At 45.1% G+C, this 22,476-nt stretch overlaps 2 protein-coding genes and 1 long non-coding RNA gene across 11 annotated transcripts in view; 1 reads left to right on the top strand and 2 right to left on the bottom strand.

Moving 5' to 3' along the window:
• TM9SF4 (transmembrane 9 superfamily member 4) overlaps positions 1-2,856 on the bottom strand; it is a 53,016-nt gene extending 50,160 nt beyond the window's left edge. Inside the window, exon 1 of one of the 2 annotated variants that reach the window (XM_070420120.1) lies at positions 2,619-2,856. In XM_070420120.1, coding sequence (XP_070276221.1) covers positions 2,619-2,633 — 15 coding nt within the window. In that variant the 5' untranslated portion in view covers positions 2,634-2,856. The remainder of the gene's footprint in view (positions 1-2,618) is intronic. The other variant, XM_070420118.1, reaches the window with a different exon arrangement.
• LOC139013804 (uncharacterized) overlaps positions 2,671-22,476 on the top strand; it is a 50,365-nt gene continuing 30,559 nt past the window's right edge. Inside the window, exons 1-5 of one of the 5 annotated variants that reach the window (XR_011472131.1) lie at positions 2,998-3,113; positions 3,265-3,377; positions 4,964-5,066; positions 9,677-9,735; positions 10,346-16,352. This is a non-coding gene — a long non-coding RNA (uncharacterized lncRNA). The other 4 variants (XR_011472128.1, XR_011472129.1, XR_011472127.1 and 1 more) reach the window with 4 other exon arrangements.
• Positions 10,074-22,476, bottom strand: part of HCK (HCK proto-oncogene, Src family tyrosine kinase) — a 45,228-nt gene continuing 32,825 nt past the window's right edge. For all 4 annotated transcript variants that reach the window (XM_070420123.1, XM_070420122.1, XM_070420125.1 and 1 more), the window contains exons 11-13: positions 16,660-16,813; positions 14,385-14,516; positions 10,074-11,742 (exon numbers count right to left, since the gene is read on the bottom strand). In XM_070420123.1, coding sequence (XP_070276224.1) covers positions 11,540-11,742; positions 14,385-14,516; positions 16,660-16,813 — 489 coding nt within the window. In that variant the 3' untranslated portion in view covers positions 10,074-11,539. The remainder of the gene's footprint in view (positions 11,743-14,384; positions 14,517-16,659; positions 16,814-22,476) is intronic.

Here is a 22,476-nt window from a genome sequence, read left to right as displayed (position 1 = left end):
GAAGGCAGGAACACCAGAGAGAACTTCAGTTTATACCAACCATCCCCTATGGTGGGAGAACTCTTGTCCTGCAGATTCAAGAAACACCCAATGTGCTAACACACAACTGGGAGGTGGTAGCCTCCTTGAGGAACAAGAGCCATTCACTTCAAAAAGGGAGGGAAAAGGCCATAAATACTACCACGTCAAACTTGCACCTACCACCCTAACCTCCAAAACAAAGGAACAAGCCTGTTCCCACGGTCACTGACTCCACTAGCTCAGTTCCTCTGTGGCTGTACGACTTGCCTCCGAAACCCACACACCCCAAAGCAGATCCACTCGCTTATGTCCCCAATGGTTGTGAAACACCCTGTGTATAAGAGGGTGTGGGGACTGTTCTGACTCCCCAGTAAGTGCCTGACACAGACCAAACTCAAGTCTATCTGCGACTCCACTTGGCCTATTGCACAGACTCCCTTAACAAAGTTACTTCCACACCTTTTCATTATTGAATCAAACTTGAAGTTTCTCATGTGCACCCTTTGCAACGGCCTCTGTGGGTCGCTGTGTACATTATATCCTCAGTTTCTTTTTTTCTTATTATTAATATTTTATTGAATTTTTACAGAGAGGAAGGGAGAGGAATAGAGAATTAGAAACATCAATCAGCTGCCTCCTGCGCACTCCCTACTGGGGATGTGCCCGCAACCAAGGTACATGCCCTTGACCGGAATCGAACCTGGGACCCTTGAGTCCGCAGGCCGACGCTCTATCCGCTGAGCCAAACCGGTTAGGGCCACCCTTAGTTTCTTTACATCAGTTACTATATTCACAGCACTTAACACTATCTGACATTATCTTGCTCATGTATTTGTTTACTTGTTCTCTCTCTCCTCGGACCAGAAAAGCGCCACAAGGGTGGACCTTGAACCTCTAACTCACAACCACATCCCTAGGCCTGGGCACAGAGCAGGCACACAAATATTTGTTGATTATATAAATGTGTTCCAGAAACATGTATTGCTAACTTATTACCTCTCTAAAACCTCTGAACAGGGCAGGCGTCTCCCATGCAATTCTATAAATGCCACTTTGTTGAACTTTTCCCTGTGGCAAGAGAGGGTGTGCCTTTTCCTGTGACGTTCTTACACCATGCTTGATCCGAATTCGGTCCAGGGAAAAAGGGGTTTCAACAGGCCACTTTGGGGGTTTTCCCCACTCGTGATTCAGCCTGAGATTTGACAGCACAAGGCTGAGAAACCTCTTTTACCCGGCCTCTGAGGTTCCAAATAAGGAATCTCTCATTAAACAAAAAGGATAAATTACCGGCTGGTTAACAGAAGGAAGGAAACTTTGTTATCAGCCAATAACCTACCCTTGTTGGGAGAAAACCAACACCAGAGAATTTAAACAAGAATGTTCCTTTGTTAAAGGCAGATACCACTCCCTTTTCTCCGTGTCTTCCTTTGCATTCACTCTCAGGATATTATCAGCTAAGGAAGCAGCATACAGGAAGACCTAGAAAATCACTCTGGATTAAATGACTTAAACCTTGGTTCTGTCTGCTTGTTCTTGACAAGCAGAGTATGAACCGAGCCTCTGGGGGGAAAGGCCATTGCTTCCGAGATCTACTTCCAGGATTCTGCACAAGGAGCCAAGTTCTGACCCACTTTCCAGGCACCCTGCACACCTAACCACACACAGGCGGCACCCTAAGGAGCTCCATCCTGTAACCTTCCCCCGAACAGCTGTGTGGCCCCTGCAGGCACAGCCAAGCGGGCCAGTATAGTGTTTTTGTTGTTTTGTTTTTTTAAACGTAGGACAGACCAACTCCATCAGAGTCACTGGAGTGCTTATAAAACTGCGAATTCCTGGGCATCGCCTCTAGCCCTAGGGAATTAGAATCTGCAGGAGTGGGGCTCCGGAAACTATTTTCAACATGCCGCCCTCCCCCCAACACCCCCCCCCCCCCCCCGCCCCTCAAACAACGGGATAAAAGCTCCCCCGGAAAAGCAGAGAGATGACAGGAAAAATAATTGGGGAAGGGTCTGGGGTGGAAGGTGGGGGTGGGGATGGGGTGGGAAAGGGCAAGCTCGGGGTAACCACAGTGGAGACGGGTGCGCGGAGAACAGGCGAGAGTCGAGGTGCGGACGGGCTCTGGAAAGGGTCTGACACCGGCTTTAGGCTGGGAGGCTGGTCAGAGGCGAGGTCGCTTCCACGGACTGGTCAGGAGGGTGGGGAGGCGGAGACAGCAAGATCTGGACGTGAGAGGGAGGAGCAAAGGCGGGAATAATGGGGGGCTCTTCAGAGGGGTCAGGGCTGGGAAGTGAAAATTGGAAAATGGGGGTCACAGAAAGCGGAGACCAAAGCAGGAATAGGAACCAACAGAGGCGGTAGCCGAGACCTTTCCTCCGACCCAATGCCTCCCTCAAAACTCCAGGCCCTGACAAGCCTGAGTGCGGGGCCACGGCCGGGGAAGGGGAACTTTCGGGGAGACAAGCCCAGTCAGGGACACCCCTCAAGCCTGAGCTAGGGGTTCCGGAGGTGGCTCGGGGCAGGCATGGAGTGCCGGAAGATCCTGGGATCCCCCGGAGAACCCGGCTCCAGCTCCGGCTCCCGGAGTCTCCTTCACTCACCATCGCTGCCGCCATCTTGGATCCACGTGTCGGCGTGATGACGTCAGCGGAAGTGGTGTTTCCCCGATTATGGAGTTCAATTCTGCGAGGTGCCGCTCAACTTCAGTCGCTCCTGTAGTTGCGGTATGGAGGGGCAAAGCCGACTTAGCTCCTGATCCGTAGCCTGGTCTGGGCAGTCAAGTCGCTGATTAGGGGAAGAGAGCGTACGGCAGGACTTGGGGAGCCATATTAGCTCCTGGCAGAGACAGCTACTCCCTCTTCCCCACTGCATTGTGGGTAATGAGGGCTGTGCCTAAACGCACAGATTCTCGGGGCACCATCTTTACTAATGGCCAGAGAACGGTTGCCAGGGTTACCTGAGGCCTTGATTTAGGTGAGAGGCGGATACCAGGATTCCAAGAGCAGGGTTCTACTCTGAGAATAATTTGTAATTATGCATTTAATTACTTGCTTGACTATTCTATATTCTCTCCAATAGACTGTAATACCTAAAAGGTAGGAACCTGTTTATTATTAAACCTCACTCCATGTTCATCTGTAAAATGGGGAGGGGAATATTGTAATACCTTCATCATAGTTTTGTGATGAGGAGCTAATGACATAATGTTACATAGTTGTCATTATACTCTTATGCATTTTCCTTCAGGCATATGGAAGGTGCCCAATACAATGCACTATGTATTTGTTAAAGGAATGAATGAAAAGCAACGTATTTAGTGGAGGAAGACATCTTTGAATGTGGACTTCACCATGTGTTAGGTAAGTGTGTGACTCTTGTTACCGGAAAGGTGACCTGGCCCTGAGTGGGTTCTTGACTTTGCACAGGATAGATTTCACAGCAGGAATCCAGGTGATTTTTAAAGGATGTTTATTAAAGCTGGCAACAGTTGAAACAAGGAAGGGCTTAGGATAGAAGAAGCAACAATAGAGGGAGTAACTAGGCGGGGAAATGAGCCTGGGCTGGGCCGCTTTGGTTCACTTGGAAGTTAGAGAAAAGGGGGCAATGGGGCCAAGGTCAAGGGTTACCTGGGGAGGAGCAGTCGCTGCCCATTGCTTCCTGGTTGCAAGCCTCCTGGGGTCCCTTAGAGTGTAGGACAGTGATGGCGAACCTATAACACTCATTTTTTTGGTTGATTTTTCTTTGTTAAATGGCATTTAAATATATAAAATAAATATCAAAAATATAAGTCTTTGTTTTACTATGGTTGCAAATATCAAAAAATTTCTATATGTGACACGGCACCAGAGTTAAGTTAGGGTTTTTCAAAATGCTGACACGCCAAGCTCAAAAGGTTCACCATCACTGGTGTAGGAGATGCATGCCTGTGGGGAAGAAGAAGGGGCTGGGAAAGGCTGGACATACTCCTGGGAGGGAGAGGGAGTGCGCTGGGACCTTCAGTTTGAGGGTTTTTTTAAGGCTGGGAGTTAAGGGGAGGTCTAATAGGTTATTCATTAGTTTTAGGCTGATGTGCCAAAATGAGATTTATTCCCTTAACTTCATCTGCCCTTGGGTATGGTTGGCAAATAAATGGCACTTGGATTTCTGCTCTCTATCTCCCTGAGTAGAAATGAGCACCATTGTGATGGATTGTCCAGAAAGATGGTTGCCAACAAGTCCTCCCATTTTTTCATGAGCATGCTGTTTTTCCCTTCAAGAGGCAGATTTTATTTATCCTCCCTTTGAATCTGGCTGGTCATATCACTTGTTTTGACCAATAGAATGTGGTACAAACAACTGCCAGTTCTGGGTCTTAGCCTTAAGAGCCTTGGCAGCTTCTGCGGCTATCATCTTGGGTCTAAAGAAGTCTGGCTACCCTGCTGGAGAGCCACATGGAAAGGGAGGGAGACCAGCCAACTCCTCAAGACATCTAGAAACTCCAGCTGAGCACTAGAATTGTGAATGAAGTCATCTTGGACATCCCAGCCCCAGCTGAACTGCCAGCTGAATGCAACCACATCCGACACTATGTACAGTAGAAAAACTGTCCAGCTGAGCGCAGTTGGTCTATATTTTGGAGTGGTTTCTCATGAGCAATTGATCATTGAAACACACATCCATTAACTCTCTCATCCACACAACCATCCTGAAGAATAGCTGAACAGATATTATTCCCAAGGGGAAGAAAGCTTGAGCGACTAGGAGAACTTACCTGGAATCTCATCGCTAGTAAGTCATAGATTCCAAACTTGCAACAAGTTCTCCTGGATCTTGAATCCTGGGTGTTTTCTACCCTTTCTGGATGCTTGAAGAGGGATGAATAATAAGGGGGAAAGCTTCACAAATGGCTTATTATTCTTCAATATTTCCATGTTCCCCCTCCTCATATTTTTTGTTTTCCCCCAAGGGTTTTCACATTCCCATCTCTTTCGGTAACATACACCAGAATCCTGGAACTTGGTGGCCTGAGGTCAGATCCCATCCCTACCTCTCACTAGCTCCATCACATGGTAAGTTTCTTTTTTTTTCCTTAGAAAAACTTTTTTATTGTGGTAAAATATACATCACATACAATTTATCATTTTAATTGCTTTTATTTTTTTAAAGATATTTTCAGACAAATAGACATGGTTTTTTAAATTAAAATATGTTTTTATTGATTTCAGAGAGAGGAAGGGAGAGTGAGACAAATAGAAACATCGATGAGAGAAACATTGATTGACTGCCTCCCGCACACTCCCTACTAGGGATAGAGCTCACCTGGGCATGTGCCCTGACTGGGAATTGAACAGACAACCTCCTGGTACATGGGGCAATGCTCAACAAAGTGACCTTGGCTGGGTATCTCAGTTGGTTAGAGCATTGTCCTGATATGCCAAGGTTGTGGGTTTGATCCCCAGTCAGGACACATACAAGTATCAGCCAGCGAATGCATAAATGAATGGAACAATAAATCTCTCTCTCTCTCTTCCTCCCTCTCTCCACTTCCTTTCTCTCTCTCTAAAATCAATTTGAAAACATTTTATATTTAAAACTTATCACTTCCTAATCATTTTACTACATCTTACTCTTGAGTTGTTTACATCTATTTTATGTGTAATACTGCTAGATGGTGTATTGCTGCATATTCCTTTCCAGCTCGGTGTTCAGCGGTGTCGGGTTGGTAGCAGAGCCAACGTATCCATTAACACAGTATGCACAGTGCAGAAGGCCATCATACTTTTAGGGGCCACAAAAATGTTCAAAAGGAATTTTTTTAAATCAGAAGGAAAAAATGTCTTCATATATAAATATATTCATCTTGATATCAATGTAGTTGTCAACTACAATTTCTAATTAATTTAATATATTTATAAATAGAATATATATTTTATGAAGGAAGGTTCCAACAAAAGCAAAAGTGCCAAAGGCCCATGAATATCATAATACAGTTCTGGTTGCTAGTTTGAAATTGGCCATGTTGAGACTGTTTATAACACCAAAATCAGCAAAGCTACAAATCAGGACTTGAATTATTGTTTCGCTATCAAAATTTTTCTGTAAAGGGTCACATAGTAAATATTTTAGGCTTTGAAGACCGTGTGACTGGGTCACAACCCAGCTCTGCCTGTGTTACAAAAACCACTACAGACAATAAGTAATGGTGTGGCTGTGTTGCAATAAAATGTAGTTTGCCAAACCCAGGTCTAGACTTAGGTTAGGTGATGGAGCCAATGTTAATAATGCAGGTAAAAACATTAAGTGTGTTGTGTCTGTAGCTGTTACATTGTGATTAGAACAAAATTGTGACAGTATTGGAAACTCTTACCTTATTCAGCAAAGAAGTTGCTCATATCATCTACTAAGGAGTGAAAACATGCATACTTCATTATTTCATTTTCATCTTATTCATGAGTATAAATGAAACTATTAACCAACATTGATATCGGAACTATACTTGGAGAGGGTATGTTGTCAAGCAAGTTACCTCTGTAGGTAACTGAAGTTTAATCCTGTGGGGAAATCCTGGGAAACAGCACAAAACACAAACTTCACAGTTATCCCAACCAAGAGGCAAGAGAGCTGGAGTATTTATTTGTACACCAACTCCCAAAAGTCATTAGTTGAGGACTGATCCCAGAGGGCATTAATTTCTTAGCACTTTTGGCCTTCTTGGAATGCAGGCAGCTGAGGGGTGTGGGTGTGTGAGTGTGTGTGTGTGTGTGTGTGTGTGTTTTTCAGTTTTAGAGAAAGAGCCCTCAGGCACAGTGATGCAGATAATGACAGCTAAAAGTCTAGGCCACTTTAAGGGATACTGACAGTGCATGCCACACTCTCCGAGGTACAAGTCCGGAGGATCGTCCTAGCTGTATGGTAGCTATGCCTCAAATATCTTGAGATCCAGGCACCATCTGGCTTTGTCATCCCTAGAGTTAATTCATTTTCCTCAGGGTCCAAGATGGCAGCTAGAGCTCCAGCCTTCACATGCACATTCTAGACAGCATGATGGAGGAAGAGATGAAAAATAAGGGGCAAAGAGTCCACATCTTTTAAGAAAGCATCCTGGAAGGTGCTATACCACACTTCCACTTACAACCCATTGATCAGAATGTAATCACATGACCTCACTTTGCTGCAAAAGGGGGTGAGAAATGTAGCATTCATTCTGGGTGGTCACATGCCCCTGATAAAAATTCTGTTTCTCCAGAAGAAGGGGGAACATGGAGGTGGGGATAACTAGCAGTCATTGCCAACCTCCAAAGGGGAAGGATGCAAACAGAATGTAAATCAATATAGTCTTATGTCAGATATACTGTGATGAGGACAGACACATGACAAAATTGAGGGCCCAGGTTGGGGAATAAGGAGGCAGTTTTTTCAAATCACAGGGGAAACCAGTGCTTTCTCTATATTTATACTGAAAGCCACAGCTAGAGGCTAGATTGAAGCAAGTCATTAACATGGGGCACCTTCCAGGGGAGAACTGCATATAGAGTCCCAAAGAATTGGTGGCTCAAAATTTATCCCCATGTTTTGTTTTATTTATTTATTTACTAGACCTTATGTTTTAGAGCAGTTTTAGATTTACAGAAAAATGAGTGGAAAGTACAAAGTTCTCATAAACCCCCTCACCCAGCCCCTAGTTTCCCCTATTATTAACATCTTGCCTTAATATGGTATATATGGTACAACTAATGAGCCAATATTGATACAATATTATTAACTAAAGTCCATAGTTTACATTAGTGTTCACTCTGTGCTGTACATTCTATAAGTTTTAACAGATATATAATGATATGTACCTACCATTAAGAGTATCATACAAAATAGTTTCACTGCCCTAAAAATCCCCTATGCTCTACCTATTCATCCCATCCCCCCTCCCCACCAAATCCCTGGCAATTGCTGATTTTTATTTTTATTTTTTAAAATACATTTTATTGATTTTTTACAGAGAGGAAGGGAGAGGGATAGAGAGTTAGAAACATCGATGAGAGAGAAACATCGATCAGCTGCCTCCTGCACACTCCCCACTGGGGATGTGCCCGCAACCAAGGTACATGCCCTCGAACCCGGGACCCTTGAGTTCGCAGGCCGATGCTCTATCCACTGAGCCAAACCGGTTAGGGCGCAATTGCTGATTTTTAATGGTCTCGATAGTTTTACTTTTTCCAGAATGTCCTATATTTGGAATATACAGCATGCAGCCTTTTCAGATTGGCTTCTTTCACTTGGCAATATGCAGTTAAGGTTCTTCCATTTTTTTTTCCTTTTTAAAAAAATGTTTTTATTGATTTTTAGAGAGGGGGAGAGGGAAAGAGAGATAGAAACATCACTGTGAGAGAGAAACATCAATCGGTTGCCTCCTGCACGTCCCCTACTGGAGATTGAGCCTGCAACCCAGGCATGTGCCCTGATCGGGATTTGAACTGGTGATCTCTTAGGTGCATGGGTTCATGATCAACACTGGCCAGGCTTCCATGTCTTGATAGCTTATTTCTTTTTATCACTGAACAATATTCCCTTATATGAATGTACCACAGTTTGTTTATCCATTCACCTGTTTTTTAAAAAAAATTTATTTTATTTATTAATTTAAGAGAAAGAGGAAGGGCAGCAGGAGAGAGAGAAACATTGGTTTGTTCTACTTATTTATGCATTCATTGGTTGATTCTTGTATGTGTACTGACTGCGATCGAACCCACAACCTTGGCTTATCCAGATGATACTCTAGCCCGCTGAGCTACTGGGCCAGGGCTATCCATTCACCTATTGAAGAATATCTTAGTTACTTCCAAGTTTTGACAATTATAAATAAAGCTACTGCAAACATTAGTGTGTATGTTTTTGTATGGGTATTTGCATTGCTGAATTGTATAGTAAGAATATATTTAGTTTTATAAGAAACTGTCAAATATTTTCCAAAGTGGCTGCTCCATTTTGCATTCCCACCAGCAATGAACGAGATTTTCTGTGTGTTTTTTTTTTCACATCCTTACCAGTATTTGGTGTTGTCAGTGTTTTAGATTTTGGCCATTCTAATAGGTGGGTAGTGATAGCCATTGTTGTTTTAATTTGCATTTCTCTGATGACATATGATGTGGAGCATCTTTTCATATGCTTATTTGCCATCTGTGTATCTTCGTTTGTGAGGCATCTGTTCAGCTCATTTACCCATTTTTTAGTTAGGGTTGTTTTCTTATTATTGAGTTTTAAGAGTTCTTTGTATATTTTGGATATCAGTCCTTTATCAGATAGGTGTTTTGCAAATAGGTTCTCCTGTGTCAGAACTGGTCTTTTCATTTTCATTTCTCTGTCTTTCTTAGATCAGCTTTTTAATTTTAATCAAATCCAATTTGTCAGTTTTTTCTTTCATGGATCATGCTTTTGGTGTTCTATCCCCATGTTTTCACCTGTCTTTCCTGTGACCAGAGGGAAATATCAGAGTGTAGGGCAGTGTAAACTGATAGAACAGGAGGGCATGAGTTGACTCCTGGATCTTGTCCATTTAGCAATAGGCTCCAGTTCTTGAAATCATGTTTCAGTCAGCTATTTCTGTAATAATGCTATGTAACAAAACAACCCTAAAACTTAAAGGCTTATAATATTAAGCATGTATTCCTCTCTCACATGTCCACAGGTCAGCTGGAGTTCAATTGATTGAAGCTGGGATCAGCTGGATTTAACTCCAAGCTATAGGTTGGGTCCACATCTGCACCACATGTCATTCATCTTTCTTGGACCATGTTTTTTTCAGGGCAAAAGGCTGGAGGGGAAGCCAGCCCCACAAGCACATTGTAAGCCTTTGCTTACAACACGTCTTCTAATATCCCATTGGCTAAAGCAAGTCTCATGCCAAGCTCAACATTAGTGGTGTAGAGAAGTGTACTCCTCCTATGGATTACTAAGCAGCAATTCAATGTGCCACAATCATGAGTGCAGATTCCTATCACAGAGCCCTGTGCTCTGCTTCAGATACCCAAAGACACATCCCAAACAAGAAAACAAGAGAAAAATTGAATTACCAACTAGGTACGTTGAAATACTGATAGCTTTATTTTCCACTGTTCTTATATCCAGTTTCTAAGGTTAAGACCTGTGCTACTCAGGGGTACAGAATCAGTTCAGTATAGGGTTCCATGGGACCCTGGTGGGTGCTATGATGTGGATCCTTCAAGGAATGCAGTAATATAGAAAGGTATCATTTGTGCCCATTCCACTGTCACCTCTTCTCATTGCTCCCCTCACAACAAAAGCTGACTTTCAACTGTGACAACATGCCTCCTTGTCTTCTCTGCTTCCTTCCCAGGTCTCCCTCCCGTCCCCCGAGAGCTTCCCACACAGGGAACCAGATACCTCGCAGCAGCCCCATCTCCAGACCCCAGGATTCCTGCAACGGTGGATACCATCTTAGCAACCACAGTAGCTGCTTGGCCGTGGGAAATGCTCCCAATGCTGTAGAGATCCACCAGCTCGTGTAGCAATGTGGCTTGGCCAGACAGTCAGGGTCCCAGAGCATGAAAAATCATTCCTGTCATCCTGGCAGACCCAGCTTCTTGGAAACCCATCTAGAGTCCCAGTGCCAGTGTGGTAGGCAGAATATTGCCCCCCTCTCCCCCGCCTCCCCCCGACACACACAAAGGTCCATATCCTAATCCCCAGAACTTGTGAAGATGTTACCTTATATGGCAAAAGGGACTTCACAGATGTGATAAGGATCTTGAGATGATTAGTCTGGATTATTCAAGTGGGTCCAGTGTAATTACAGGGGCCCTTATATGTGAGAGAGGGAGGCCGAAGACTCAGAGGCCGAGATATGATGACTGAAGTAGTTAGGAGTGAAGAGCGGGAAGGAACTGTGCAGCCTCTAGAAGCTGGAAAAGGCAAGGACACGTATTCTCCCCCAGTGCCTGCAAAAGGCAGGTGGCCCTGCCCACCCGTTCCACACTCCTGGTCTCTGGACTATAAGATAATAAATCTGTGTTGTTTCAAGCCACCAAGTTGGTGGTAATTTGTTGCAGCAGCAAGAGGAAACTAACACAGTCAGCAACTATTTGGGGCAGTTTGCCTATCATACTCCACTTCTCTGTACCACTGGTTTCAGGGAGGGGCCTTCCCCATTTCTGACTTGTCCAGCAAAAAGGCAAATAGATATTCAGGAACTAGAAGAAAAGCTGACCTGTCAGTGGCCTTTAGCATTTCTATCTTTTATTTAAATATTTCATTATTTTTAAAGTTTTCTGTTCAAACCACAGCTGTAACTGGAATCCAAATGTCCCAGGCAACAGAAATATAACTTGGGGTCTCCTGAGAATGGCAGATTGTGGATTGCTAGAGTCAGAAAGAGATTGTCCAGTCCAGCCCACCCACTTGACAGATGAGGAACCGAGGCTGGAGTGAGGGTGGGTGTCTGGGAGTGAGAAGGGTGAGCAAACATCTAGCAGATGGCGCTGGTGAACCTCACAGGCATCGCCTCAGAGCCTGGCCCTGCCGTGGTCCCCCATCACGGCTGCTGCTGGTACTGGCTCTCCGTGGCCGTGTAGAAGTCGTCCAGCACACTCTGGATGTATTCGAAGGTGGGCCGCTCCTCGGGGCGGTTCTTCCAGCAGCGCGTCATGATGTTGTAGAGCTCCTCGGGGCAGTGCTCTGGCCGGGGCATGCGGTATCCACGCTCCAGCGCCCGGATCACCTCAGGGTTTGTCATACCTGAGGAGGAGCCATGGAATTAAAAAGGGAAGGATTGTCGATGGGAGTCCAGGAGAGGCAGACAAAGTTGCCTCCCCAGAAGCCATCACTCCCCACCTCCTGTGGGAGCTCTGCCTCTCTGACTGCGAAATCCATAGACTCCCCTGAGTGAGGGCAAGGGCGTGGCACCCAGTTTTGGCCAATGGAAGCCGAGGGGGAGTCTCCAGGGAGACTTCCAGGCAAGGTTTTCCTCCCTGATAGAGACTTTAGAGGACACACACTTACTCCTTCCTTCTGGCACTGTGAGACAGTGTGATCCTTGGAGCTGCAGCAGCCCTCTACCATGTGAGGAAGACAGTCATGGACAAACTAACCCGGAGTCCTGAGAGCTGCTGACCAGCTGAACTAACCAGTCACCAATGTCAGACTCGTTATGGGAACAAAAACTTACTTATTGTTTCTACGACTCCTTAGTCTGTCATTCTGTTACTTGCAGCTTAATGCATCCTAATGGATACAGGGTGTCATAGCCATTCCTGGTTTTCCCTGGCATACCCTCAAGACAAAACAGTTAGGTGGCTAGACTCGATGCACCCTATATGTGAATGGGACCATTTCCTTATTTAATTGAATTTGTTAGTTATCTTTAAGAACAACCATTTAACTGTCTATGGCCCTCAATTTTATATCACCAGTCTTGAACTCCAAACTTATATATCCAAGTGCTTTCTTGAACATCTTTACCTGGATGTCTACTAGTCACCTCAAATTTAACAGGGCTAAGACAGAATTCTTTAATTCCTATCCATAGACTATTGCCCACCTAGTTGCTCCATTAAAACCAGGAGAATCATCCTTGATTCTTCTCTCTCCCTCACCTTCCACATCAGCAACTCACATCCTTTCTTCTTTTGGAATGTAGCATCAACCCATCAGCTTATATCTCTGTTGCTATCGCCACTGCTGCAGCTTCCACTTGTCCCAGCCCCAAATCCGCTCTCCATGCTGAACCATGCATCACTTAACCATGAGATGATGCCCCCTCCCAGCTTCCACATGCTTAGACTAACATCCACTCACTCTTCACCATGACCATGGGCCCTGCTGGATCTGGCCCCTGCCAACCTCATCATCTACCATCTGCTCTCATTCCTGGTCTCCAGCTGCCTGGCTTCCTTGCTATCCTCAGGCACACTTCAGGCCCTATAAACTAGCAGTGCCTTCTGCCTGAAATCTTTTCCCCAGATCCTCACTCAGCTGTTTTTCAGCTCAAATATGACCTGCTCTGACAGGTACTCCCTGTCCACAGGAGCTCCAGGTCACTCACTCTTACACGCCTCTGCTTCATTTTCTCAGCAGTGATCTCCATGGGAGTGTATGTCTGTTTAGTGTATGCTCAGGCTAGAATGTGAGCTACTTACAAGTAGGGCCCTTGTCTCTTACTATATCCTTAGTGCCTAACACACGGAAGGAACTTGAGAAATACAATGGAATGAGCGATGTCTATATCTTTTGTTCCTAACCTTCGCAACCACTTGGTACAAGGTAGATGTCATTACCGGATAGGGTACCTATATTTTTTACAGGTGAAAACACTGGGGTAAAAGTGAAGTGAATTTGTCAAAATGTAATAGTTGATGGGAACACCATTCAAATTCAGGACAGTTTATAAAAACAATTAGACCCTTTTTATCTGCCTTGTCCCCTCTTCCCAGTGTTTTGGCATGGAGCCATTCCAACCAAAAAGGAACCGAGCACAACAGTACTTACTGAGCCCTAGGCAATCTGTATGTCACGTGTATCTTTATGTACCCTGTGTTCTACTCAGTCTAGGGTGCTGCCCGCAGGCATGTAGGGAAACATCTATTCCACAAACAGATACGAAGCACCCACTATGTGGTGGGCACAGAGGTAGGCAGTGCAGATACACCAGTGAGGAACACAGACATGATTTCTGGCCTCACGGAGCTCAGAGTCTGATGGGAAAAATATTAAACAAACACATAGTTATCAATTGTGATGAACACTATGAAGGAAGCAGTGTAGCGTGTTTTGAATGAGAAGCACGGGGGACGTGTGGTACTTTGGATGACTGGATGGTGGGATGCCACATACAGTGAAGCTGGAGACGTAGACAGGGGCTGGATCATGCAAGACCTGCAGGCATAATTAGAAGTTTGGGATTTTGTCCTAATTATGGTGGGAGACCATGAAAGAGTTAGAGATGGAGAAGGGACAAGATCTGAGTCACAATTTTAGAAAACTCGTTCTGGCTGCACATAGAGAATGGCCTACAGGAGAGAGGGGAGAAGCAGGGTGCTGGTTAGGCAGGCACTGTACCATCGAGGTGAGAGGTGATGTTGGCCAGGATGAGCATGGAGGCCGTGGAGCTAGAAGGGGAAGACTTGGGATGTGTTTTGGAATCAAATACCAGAACCTCTGACTGTTTGGATGTGATATGGAGTGAGAGAAAAGGAAGGATGGAGGAAGCCCACAGATTTCAGGCTTAAGAAACTGGGTGGATGGTGGTGCCTTTAACTCAGATGGAGCAGGTGAGGGGAGGTTGGGAGGAGGATGAAGAACTCAGTCTGAATGGACATTGACAAGAGAAGAAAGCCAGACTGGGCCCTGGAAGCAGCCCACGCTGAGGCCCCCTTCACTACCTGGGTATGGGATCCGGCCGTAGGTGACGATCTCCATCAGCAGGATACCAAAGGACCAGACATCTGACTTGATGGTGAAGGAGCCAAAGTTGATGGCTTCAGGAGCTGTCCACTTGATGGGGAACTTGGCCCCTGCAGAGTTGGAAAGGGTGGAGTCAGGGAGGGTCTGGAGAGCAGGGGGCTGGGTCTCTGCTAGGGTGAGGGAACAGGACAGCACAGTTGCCCACATCTGTCCCCTGCAGACCTGCAGTTTCACTAAATCTAAATCTGGCCTCTAGAAGCAAGGAACATCCATGCTGAGGACAGATGGCTGAAGTGGGGAGTAGTGGGCAGAGGGTCTGGGGTGTGGCCGGGGAGCCAACTCCCCAGGACCACCTTGTTAATTCAGCGGTCACCCCAGCAACCTACACCTCCTGAAGAGGGGAGTCCTAGAGGTCACAGAATGTTCAGACAGCAGGACTGCAGGGGCCTAGAGTCCAGGTTGCAGCGAATGCCTTAGCACCCTGGTGCCGGGCAGTGGGAGAAGAGAAGATTTTGGCCTTGGCCTCTGTGCTTTCCACCAGCCGCTGGGTGTCTCCCTTCTACTCTTCCTCTCCTTCCCCTTCATCTGGGATGGGTTTAGTTAACTTTTGGTTACTGATTTCCATCTTAATTCCATTGTGGTTGAGAATATGCTCTATAAGAATACATGTCCTTTGAAGTTTGATGAGACCTGCTTTATGGCTGAGTACATGGTCAAGTTTTGAAAATGCTGTTTTTTTCCTCTCCATTTCTTCCCTCCTTGACATTGAGAGAATTTTCTTTATTCCTGGTTATCCTCTCCTGTTTTAGAGATTATACATTCTACTCTTAGTCTTTTAGTGGTTGCCCTTAGTTTAGGTTGTTTTTATTGTGTCCTAACAAACATGAAATAAAGTGCACAAATCCTTCATATACAACTCGATGCATTGTTGACATGTATAGACCTTGTAATCCCCACTCAGATCAAGATAGAGAACACTTTCAGCATCTCCGTGGCTCCCTCCTGCCCGCCCCCACCCCAGTCAGTACCACCCCCATCCCAGGTAAGCACTATTCTGACCTCTACCACCATAAATGAGTTTTGCCTGTTTTTTTTGTTAACGGTTTTATTGAGATGTATACACAGGTCATGCAATTTACCCAGTTAAAGTATGCAATTCATTGGTTTTTAGTATGTTCACAAAGTTGTGAATTTTAGAATATTTTTATCATATCCCCCCCCCCCCCCCGCAAAAAAAAACCCATACCAGGCACTCCGCATTTCTTTCCAACTTCCCATCCCAGCCCTAGGCAATCATTAATCTACTTTCTTTATAGATTTGCTTGTTCTGGACATTTCATATAGATCAGTGGTTCTCAACCTTCTGGCCCTTTAAATACAGTTCCTCATGTTGTGACCCAACCATAAAATTATTTTCGTTGCTACTTCATAACTGTAATGTTGCTACTGTTATGAATCGTAATGTAAATATCTGATATGCAGGATGGTCTTAGGCGACCCCTGTAAAAGGGTCGTTCAACCGCCAAAGGGGTCGTGACCCACAGGTTGAGAACCGCTGGTATAGATGGACTCATATAATATGTTACCTTTGTATCTGCCTTCTTTCACTAACATGATGCTTGGAAAGTTTATCCATGAGTAGCATGTACCTCATTCCTTTATGAATGATATTCCATTGTATGGGTAGGCCACATTTTGTTTATCTGTTTATCAGTTGATGGACATTTGGTTTGCATCTGCTTTTTGGCTGTTACAAATAATGATTCTATGAACTTTCATACATGAGTTTGCTTGTTTCTGAATTTTATATAAATGGAATCGTCCAACATCTACTTTCTTGGTCCGATTTCTTTCATTTTGATATTATGTCTATGAGAGTCAACCACTTTGTTGCATGTAGCATTGGTTTGTAATTTTTCATTGCTGCAAACATTATATTGTATGAATATACCACAAGTTACAAATTAATTCTTCTGTTTATAGATATTTGGATTCCTCTGTTTTTATCTTTTATCCATAAAGTTGATCTTATGCTTAATTTCAACATGCACACACCTAACTTAATGTACATCAGAGTCTCTGGGTGACTGAAGGCCAGGACATTACATCCAGAAGGACTCTGTCAAGTTTAATAAGACATAGCTAAAACTGGGGTGGACCTTTGCATTTTACTGATCACTTTCGCAGGCTCAACTCTCACCACTCACCACCAACCCAGGTGGGCCCCACGGGTCCCTTGGCAGCATCCCCTACCTTCCCGTGCCGTGTACTCATTGTCCTCGATGACCCTCGCCAGGCCGAAGTCAGCAATCTTACACACCAGGGTCGCAGAGACCAGGATGTTGGCGGCTCGGAGGTCTCGGTGAATGTAGTTCCTCTGCTCGATGAAGGCCATGCCTTCCGAAATCTCCACCCAAAACAGAGATACTTTCATCCTCAGATCTGGCCCAGGCCAAGATGAGTCCCACCCAAAGGCAGAAGAGGAGCGTCCAAGTGTGAAAAAAAAAAGGAAAAGAAGTGTCCCAGCTCCTTCTTTTTGTGTGGGAGAGTCCTAAGCTCAGACTGGCATTTCCCTGTCTACCCGTCCAGTTTGGGAGGATCCTCAGGGCCTGAGTTAGTGTGGGGCTTCTCCAGGGTTCCAGAACTTCCAGAGAGCACTTTGAGGAAAAGCAATGGCATTATTCTCCAGGACCTGTATACCCACAGCAGGATACTAGGAAGAGCTTTCCTTCCCGACCCTCTTTCTGGGGACAACCTAGGCTCACATCATATTCTGCTGTATCTCTCTTATTTAAAAAATACATTTTTATTGATTTCAGAGAGGAAGGGAGAGAGGGAAACATCAATGCTGAGAAAGAATAATTGATTGGCCACCTCTTGCCTCCCATGGGGGATCAAACCCATAACCCAGGCTTGTGCCCTGACTGGAAATCGAACCATGATCTCAAGGTTTATAGGTTGAGGCTCAACCACTGAGCCATGCCGGCTGGGCTCTGCTGTATCTCTTATGCCTTTTTTATCCCCAAACCTCAGTAGAAAAAAATCATTTGTTCACAGATATCTACTGAGTGTCTTGGGGGTGCCAGACATGTTACTTGAATAGGTGCTAAGTCAGGCAAAACCCCTGTAGGTGGTATTAAGTACCATAAAGAAAGGATAAAGAGGGTAACAGGAGAGGAAACCCAGAGGGCTTTTTGGATTGAGTGGTCATGGAAGGCTGCTTTGAGGAGGTGAAATTTATGTGAAGATCTCAGTGATGATAGTGTGACAAATAACACTACGGTGTCGGGTGAATTTCCTGCCAAAATATAAGATGGCGCGGGCAATTATTTAGGTTTCCCGCGCAAAATCAGAGTTAGTTTAAGATACCTATTACCCCAATGGGTATGAAACGGTTCGCATACGCAGGTAGGTATCTTTGTGAACGGCAAACAAACAAATATTTGGTAATACGCAGTTACAATCGGCCCGAGTTTACACGTTTCCCGCACTCCACCGCAAATCTATATGAACCGAGTTAAGACGGCTCCCGCGGATTACGCGCAATTCACGCCAGCCGACTTAACTCGTTTCCCGCAATCCAAGTGATAAGAATGTTCCTGGCAGAAATAACATCATGTGCAAAGGCCTGGAGGTAGGAATGAGCTTGGATGTTTGTGGAACAGGTCGCTGAGAAGTTGCCACAGGGACCGTGGGGAGTTGAGAGAGACGTGGCTGATTGTGAAGGACCTTGTAGGAGGCTAGGAGAGGAGGTTGGACTGTATTCTGAGTGTGATGTGAGGATAGTAGAAGGCTTCGAGGAGGAATGTGATGTTGTCTGATGTATATTTTATTATTATTTTTTTAAAAATATATTTTATTGATTTTTTACAGAGAGGAAGGGAGAGAGATGGAGAGTCAGAAACATCAATGAGAGAGAAACATTGATCAGCTGCCTCCTGCACACCCCCCACCGGGGATGTGTCCGCAACCAAGGCACATGCCCTTGACCGGAATCGAACCTGGGACCTTTCAATCCGCAGGCTGACGTTCTATCCACCGAGCCAAATCGGTTAGGGCTGATGTATATTTTAATGTCATCATGGCTGCCCAGTGAATAATAGACTGTGTTGAGGATTCTTATCCACAATGGTGCCTGGACGTTTCTGATAGAAAAATGTAGGATTTTTCCTTAGAGACATCTTTTACATAGAATGGTTTGGCATTAACCCTTATAAAGAGGTTTATTATTAACTCTCAGACACCCACTAAACAGCACTTACAATTTACAAGCTGGCCTCCAAGCTCCTTGAGTCAGGTGCTCTCACAATCTGTGTTTTACAGAGGAGGGACACTTCCCAGCTCATACCACCAAGAAAATTCTGAATGTCAGACTCAAACCAGTCTGTGGGTGTTCAATCCCAGCGCACCATGCTGCCTCTAGTTACTGCAGATCCCCAGTGCCCTGGAGGACTGAAGCTGGGTGCAATCTGGTGAGATTATTTGGAGGGGATAGGGGGCCTGGCCAGACAGACCAAACCAATGCACCAGCCTGCTCAAGGTTGGAGGAAAAGTGGGCAGTGCACTTACAGGAAGTGGACAGGAGGAGGCACCCATGACTATTGAAACTGAGGTCTGAGGCTGCAGACTTTCCAACAAAAACTCCAGACTTTTAAATTTTGTTTGGGGTAGCCTGTCAGGGGGTTGGGTAAGACAGGTCTTGCCTGGGGAGTGTGGGAAATGTATAAGGAGTCCTTAGAGGCACAGTTAACAACAGTTATTACCTTAATGGCAGACATTGTAGCTTATTCATGTACTAGTGGCCCGGTGCACAAATTTGTGCACATTGAAAGGAAATTAATTAGAAGAAATATCTTAATATCACTATTTGCCCTTTCTCTATAATAGAAGTGTCAACCAATTCATGAGCGACAATGACAGATCGAAACACACGCATGGGATTGGCGCCAGCGAGAGCTTTATATGTATCGCGCATGTGCGAGTCAACTTAGGCTTTTATATATATAGAATAAACTTGCTTAATTAGACCTGCTTTCTGACTTAGCTAAACTTTTTCCAGCCCAGTGAAGCACCCCAACTTCTCTTTCAGGTAATTGTCAGCAACACAGCATTAAATATCAGCACAAAGCAGATTATTATTGTAGATCACACAGGGAGAGCAAAGGGTAAAATATTTAACTGCAACAGTATTTGACTATATTCTGCACAGTGAGAAAACCTGAGCTCATTTTCAAGGTCCACCATTTCTTACTTCTTTTCAATTGGGTCAAGTTTCTAAGCATTCTAAATCTCCATTTTCTGGCTAATGAAAAAAAAAAGGATTCCACCAAGTCTTCTATCTACCTACTCCAGGACTTCTGTGAGGATCAAATGAGATGAGGCATGGGAAAATGCTTCACAGACATTTGGTTAAAGTGTACAATGTTTGCACCTGGCTATAAAGCAAGCCGTGTTCCTGGGCTAAAGAAACTGCAAGGAGGCTAGTCGCTAGGGAGAGGAAGCCGGACGTTGCTACGTGACGTCATTACCTGGACGGACTTAGCATATTAGCCTTTTATATAAATAGATTATAAGATGATACTTAACAAATAGTACTTACTCTCTGCTTTAGGGGAGGCACTATTGTGATCAGCCGTGTTTCACAGGTGAGAATGCTGGAAGCCAGAGAAATAAGTAACAGGACTGGAACTCCAACAGCCGTGCTCAGGGTCCATGCACTTAGCCATTATTCTACCTGAATTTTTGGTCGTCTGTTTGGCACAGAGCAGGTACTAATGCTGGTAGTTACCACTGGCAGACAGTCATGCTATTGATTTTCACATGAGCTCAGTGGGGAGGTGGGACAAAACCCACAAAACCCTGCGTGCCTCTGGAATTGGACCAGTTCACTCTGAGCCCCATCAAGCTACTCCAACCTTTTATGCCTCACATTTCGTCTCTATAAAATGGGGACAACAATAGAACCTGCCTCTGAGGGCTTCTGTGAGGATTAATCCTGTAAGCCTACGTCAAGAACTAAGAATGGTCTCTAGCATGTTAAGTATTTACTACAATGGTGACAATTAGTGCTCCCTGTTGAAGAAAATGGCACTCAGAGAGGTTACACACCTTGCTCAAAGCTACGCAGGCAGAGCTGGGATCAAACCCAAAATGCTATGCAACTGCTAAGTCCAATACACAAAGTGTTGCTTTTCAAGGTTTTGTTAACTGAATGAATTAAGGGATAGGTTTACTGGGCTCAGGGCTGGTCTAAGAATTGGGGGTGGATTAGGTGGTGAGATTTCATAACCACCAAATGGGCTGCCACGATGTCAGGCACTGGAACTTGGGTTTCTTCCAAGGAATCACAGAATCAGAGTGGGAAGCGCCTGTAGGATATTCTCCCTCTTCAAACTGGATCCTACTGATACCTCAAGGTAGCCAGTGTTGGGCAGGGGTGTGTGTGGGGAAGGGGGACAATAGAAAGGCCATGCCCTGACTGGTTTGGCTCGGTGGATGGAGCGTCGGCCTGCAGACTGGGGGGTCCCGGGTTCGATTCTGGTCGAGGGCATGTGCCTTGGTTGCGGGCACATCCCCATGGGAGGTGTGCAGGAGACAGCTGATCGATGTTTCTCTCTCATCGATGTTTCTAACTCTCTATCCCTTTCCATTTCTCTCTGTGGAAAATCAATAAAATATATTTAAAAAAAAAAAAAAAAGAAAGGCCACATATGAGGCCCCACCTTACAATCAGAACAGCTGTTTTGACCTATTTTTAAGTCTACCAGACCTGAGGCCCTGAACCTAACTGTCCCCTATACCTGGGCTCCTGAGCATTAAAGAGAAAAAACCGACATGATATAGAAAAATGTTAGTTACATGCAAACAAGTGGTTAGAATAAGATGGAACTTGGAGACATTGTAGAAAATAGGTCTACCTTTCATCTACCTTTCATCTAGCGCCAATATTCCACCTTTGTGTGGAAATTACCTAAAAATCGGTACAGCGGTCTGGTCAGCTACTGTATACAATTTCATTGACCAACAGAATTGTGCCTTAGAAAATAAAATTTAAAAGCTTCTGAACCTGAAAACCACAGGTGTGGTCCAGTTCCCTCATTTGACAAATGGAAAGACTGAGACCAAAAGCCATCAGCCAGGTGGCAACAGGCCTAGGGTAACCAGCACTGTGCTCAGCTGACTCTAGGACTGGAGGCAAAGACCAGGTTGGCTCCTTCTTGTCTCTGGGCCCTGATGTCACCTCTGCTCCTGGACGCATAGGGCCTGGCGCCTCTTTTCCTCCCTTGGTTTGTTTTCCCATCGGTGAAATGAGGACAGTGGCTCTTGCCCAGTTGATGACTCTGCCCAGCAAGGTTTCTGCCAGTTTGATGGCTATAATTTAGCAACACACTGGACTACAGTTTTTCTAGGGCAGTGGTTCTCAACCTCCCTAATGTCTCGACCCTTTAACATAGTTCCTCATGTTGTGGTGACCCCCAACCACAAAATTATTTTCGTTGCTACTTCATAACTGTAATTTTGCTACTGTTATGAATCGTAATGTAAAATATCTGATATGCAGGATGTATTTTCATTGTTACAGATTGAACATAATTAAAGCATAGTGATTAATCACAAAAACAATATGTAATTATATATGTGTTTTCCGATGGTCTTAGGTGACCCCTGTGAAAGGGTCGTTCGACCCCCAAAGGGGTCACGACCCACAGGTTGAGAACCGCTGCTCTAGGGACAGGGCCCATTAAAGTCAAAATGCCAGGCCTTGATTTCCATATGTCTCTGGCATTCCAGGCTCTGAAATGCAAGACCTTTTTTTATACCTCTGACCTCCCCCCAGCCCCTAGGATTTGCCTACTCAAATGGGCTCTGCCTTAGGCATCCTCAAAAGGCCCGGCCTAGGCCCTGTTGCAGGTCTCCCCAATACACTCCAGGCTGCAAACCACACTCCCTGCATCTTCTGCAGCCCAGGCGCCAGTTGACCAGGCCCAGCTCTTGTGTTTTTCCTTTGAGCTTTGGCACAGGCCATTTCCTTTGTGTAGACCACCCTTTCTTCTCCTCTTCATCAGACTC

This window comes from Myotis yumanensis, unplaced genomic scaffold (genome assembly GCF_028538775.1).
Source record: "Myotis yumanensis isolate MYYU_CA2020_CCGP unplaced genomic scaffold, mMyoYum1.0.hap1 SCAF_7, whole genome shotgun sequence".
In the NCBI taxonomy this organism is placed as follows: domain Eukaryota; kingdom Metazoa; phylum Chordata; class Mammalia; order Chiroptera; family Vespertilionidae; genus Myotis; species Myotis yumanensis.
Note: the sequence above shows the minus strand (reverse complement) of the source record. Positions and strands in the feature narration are given on the sequence as shown.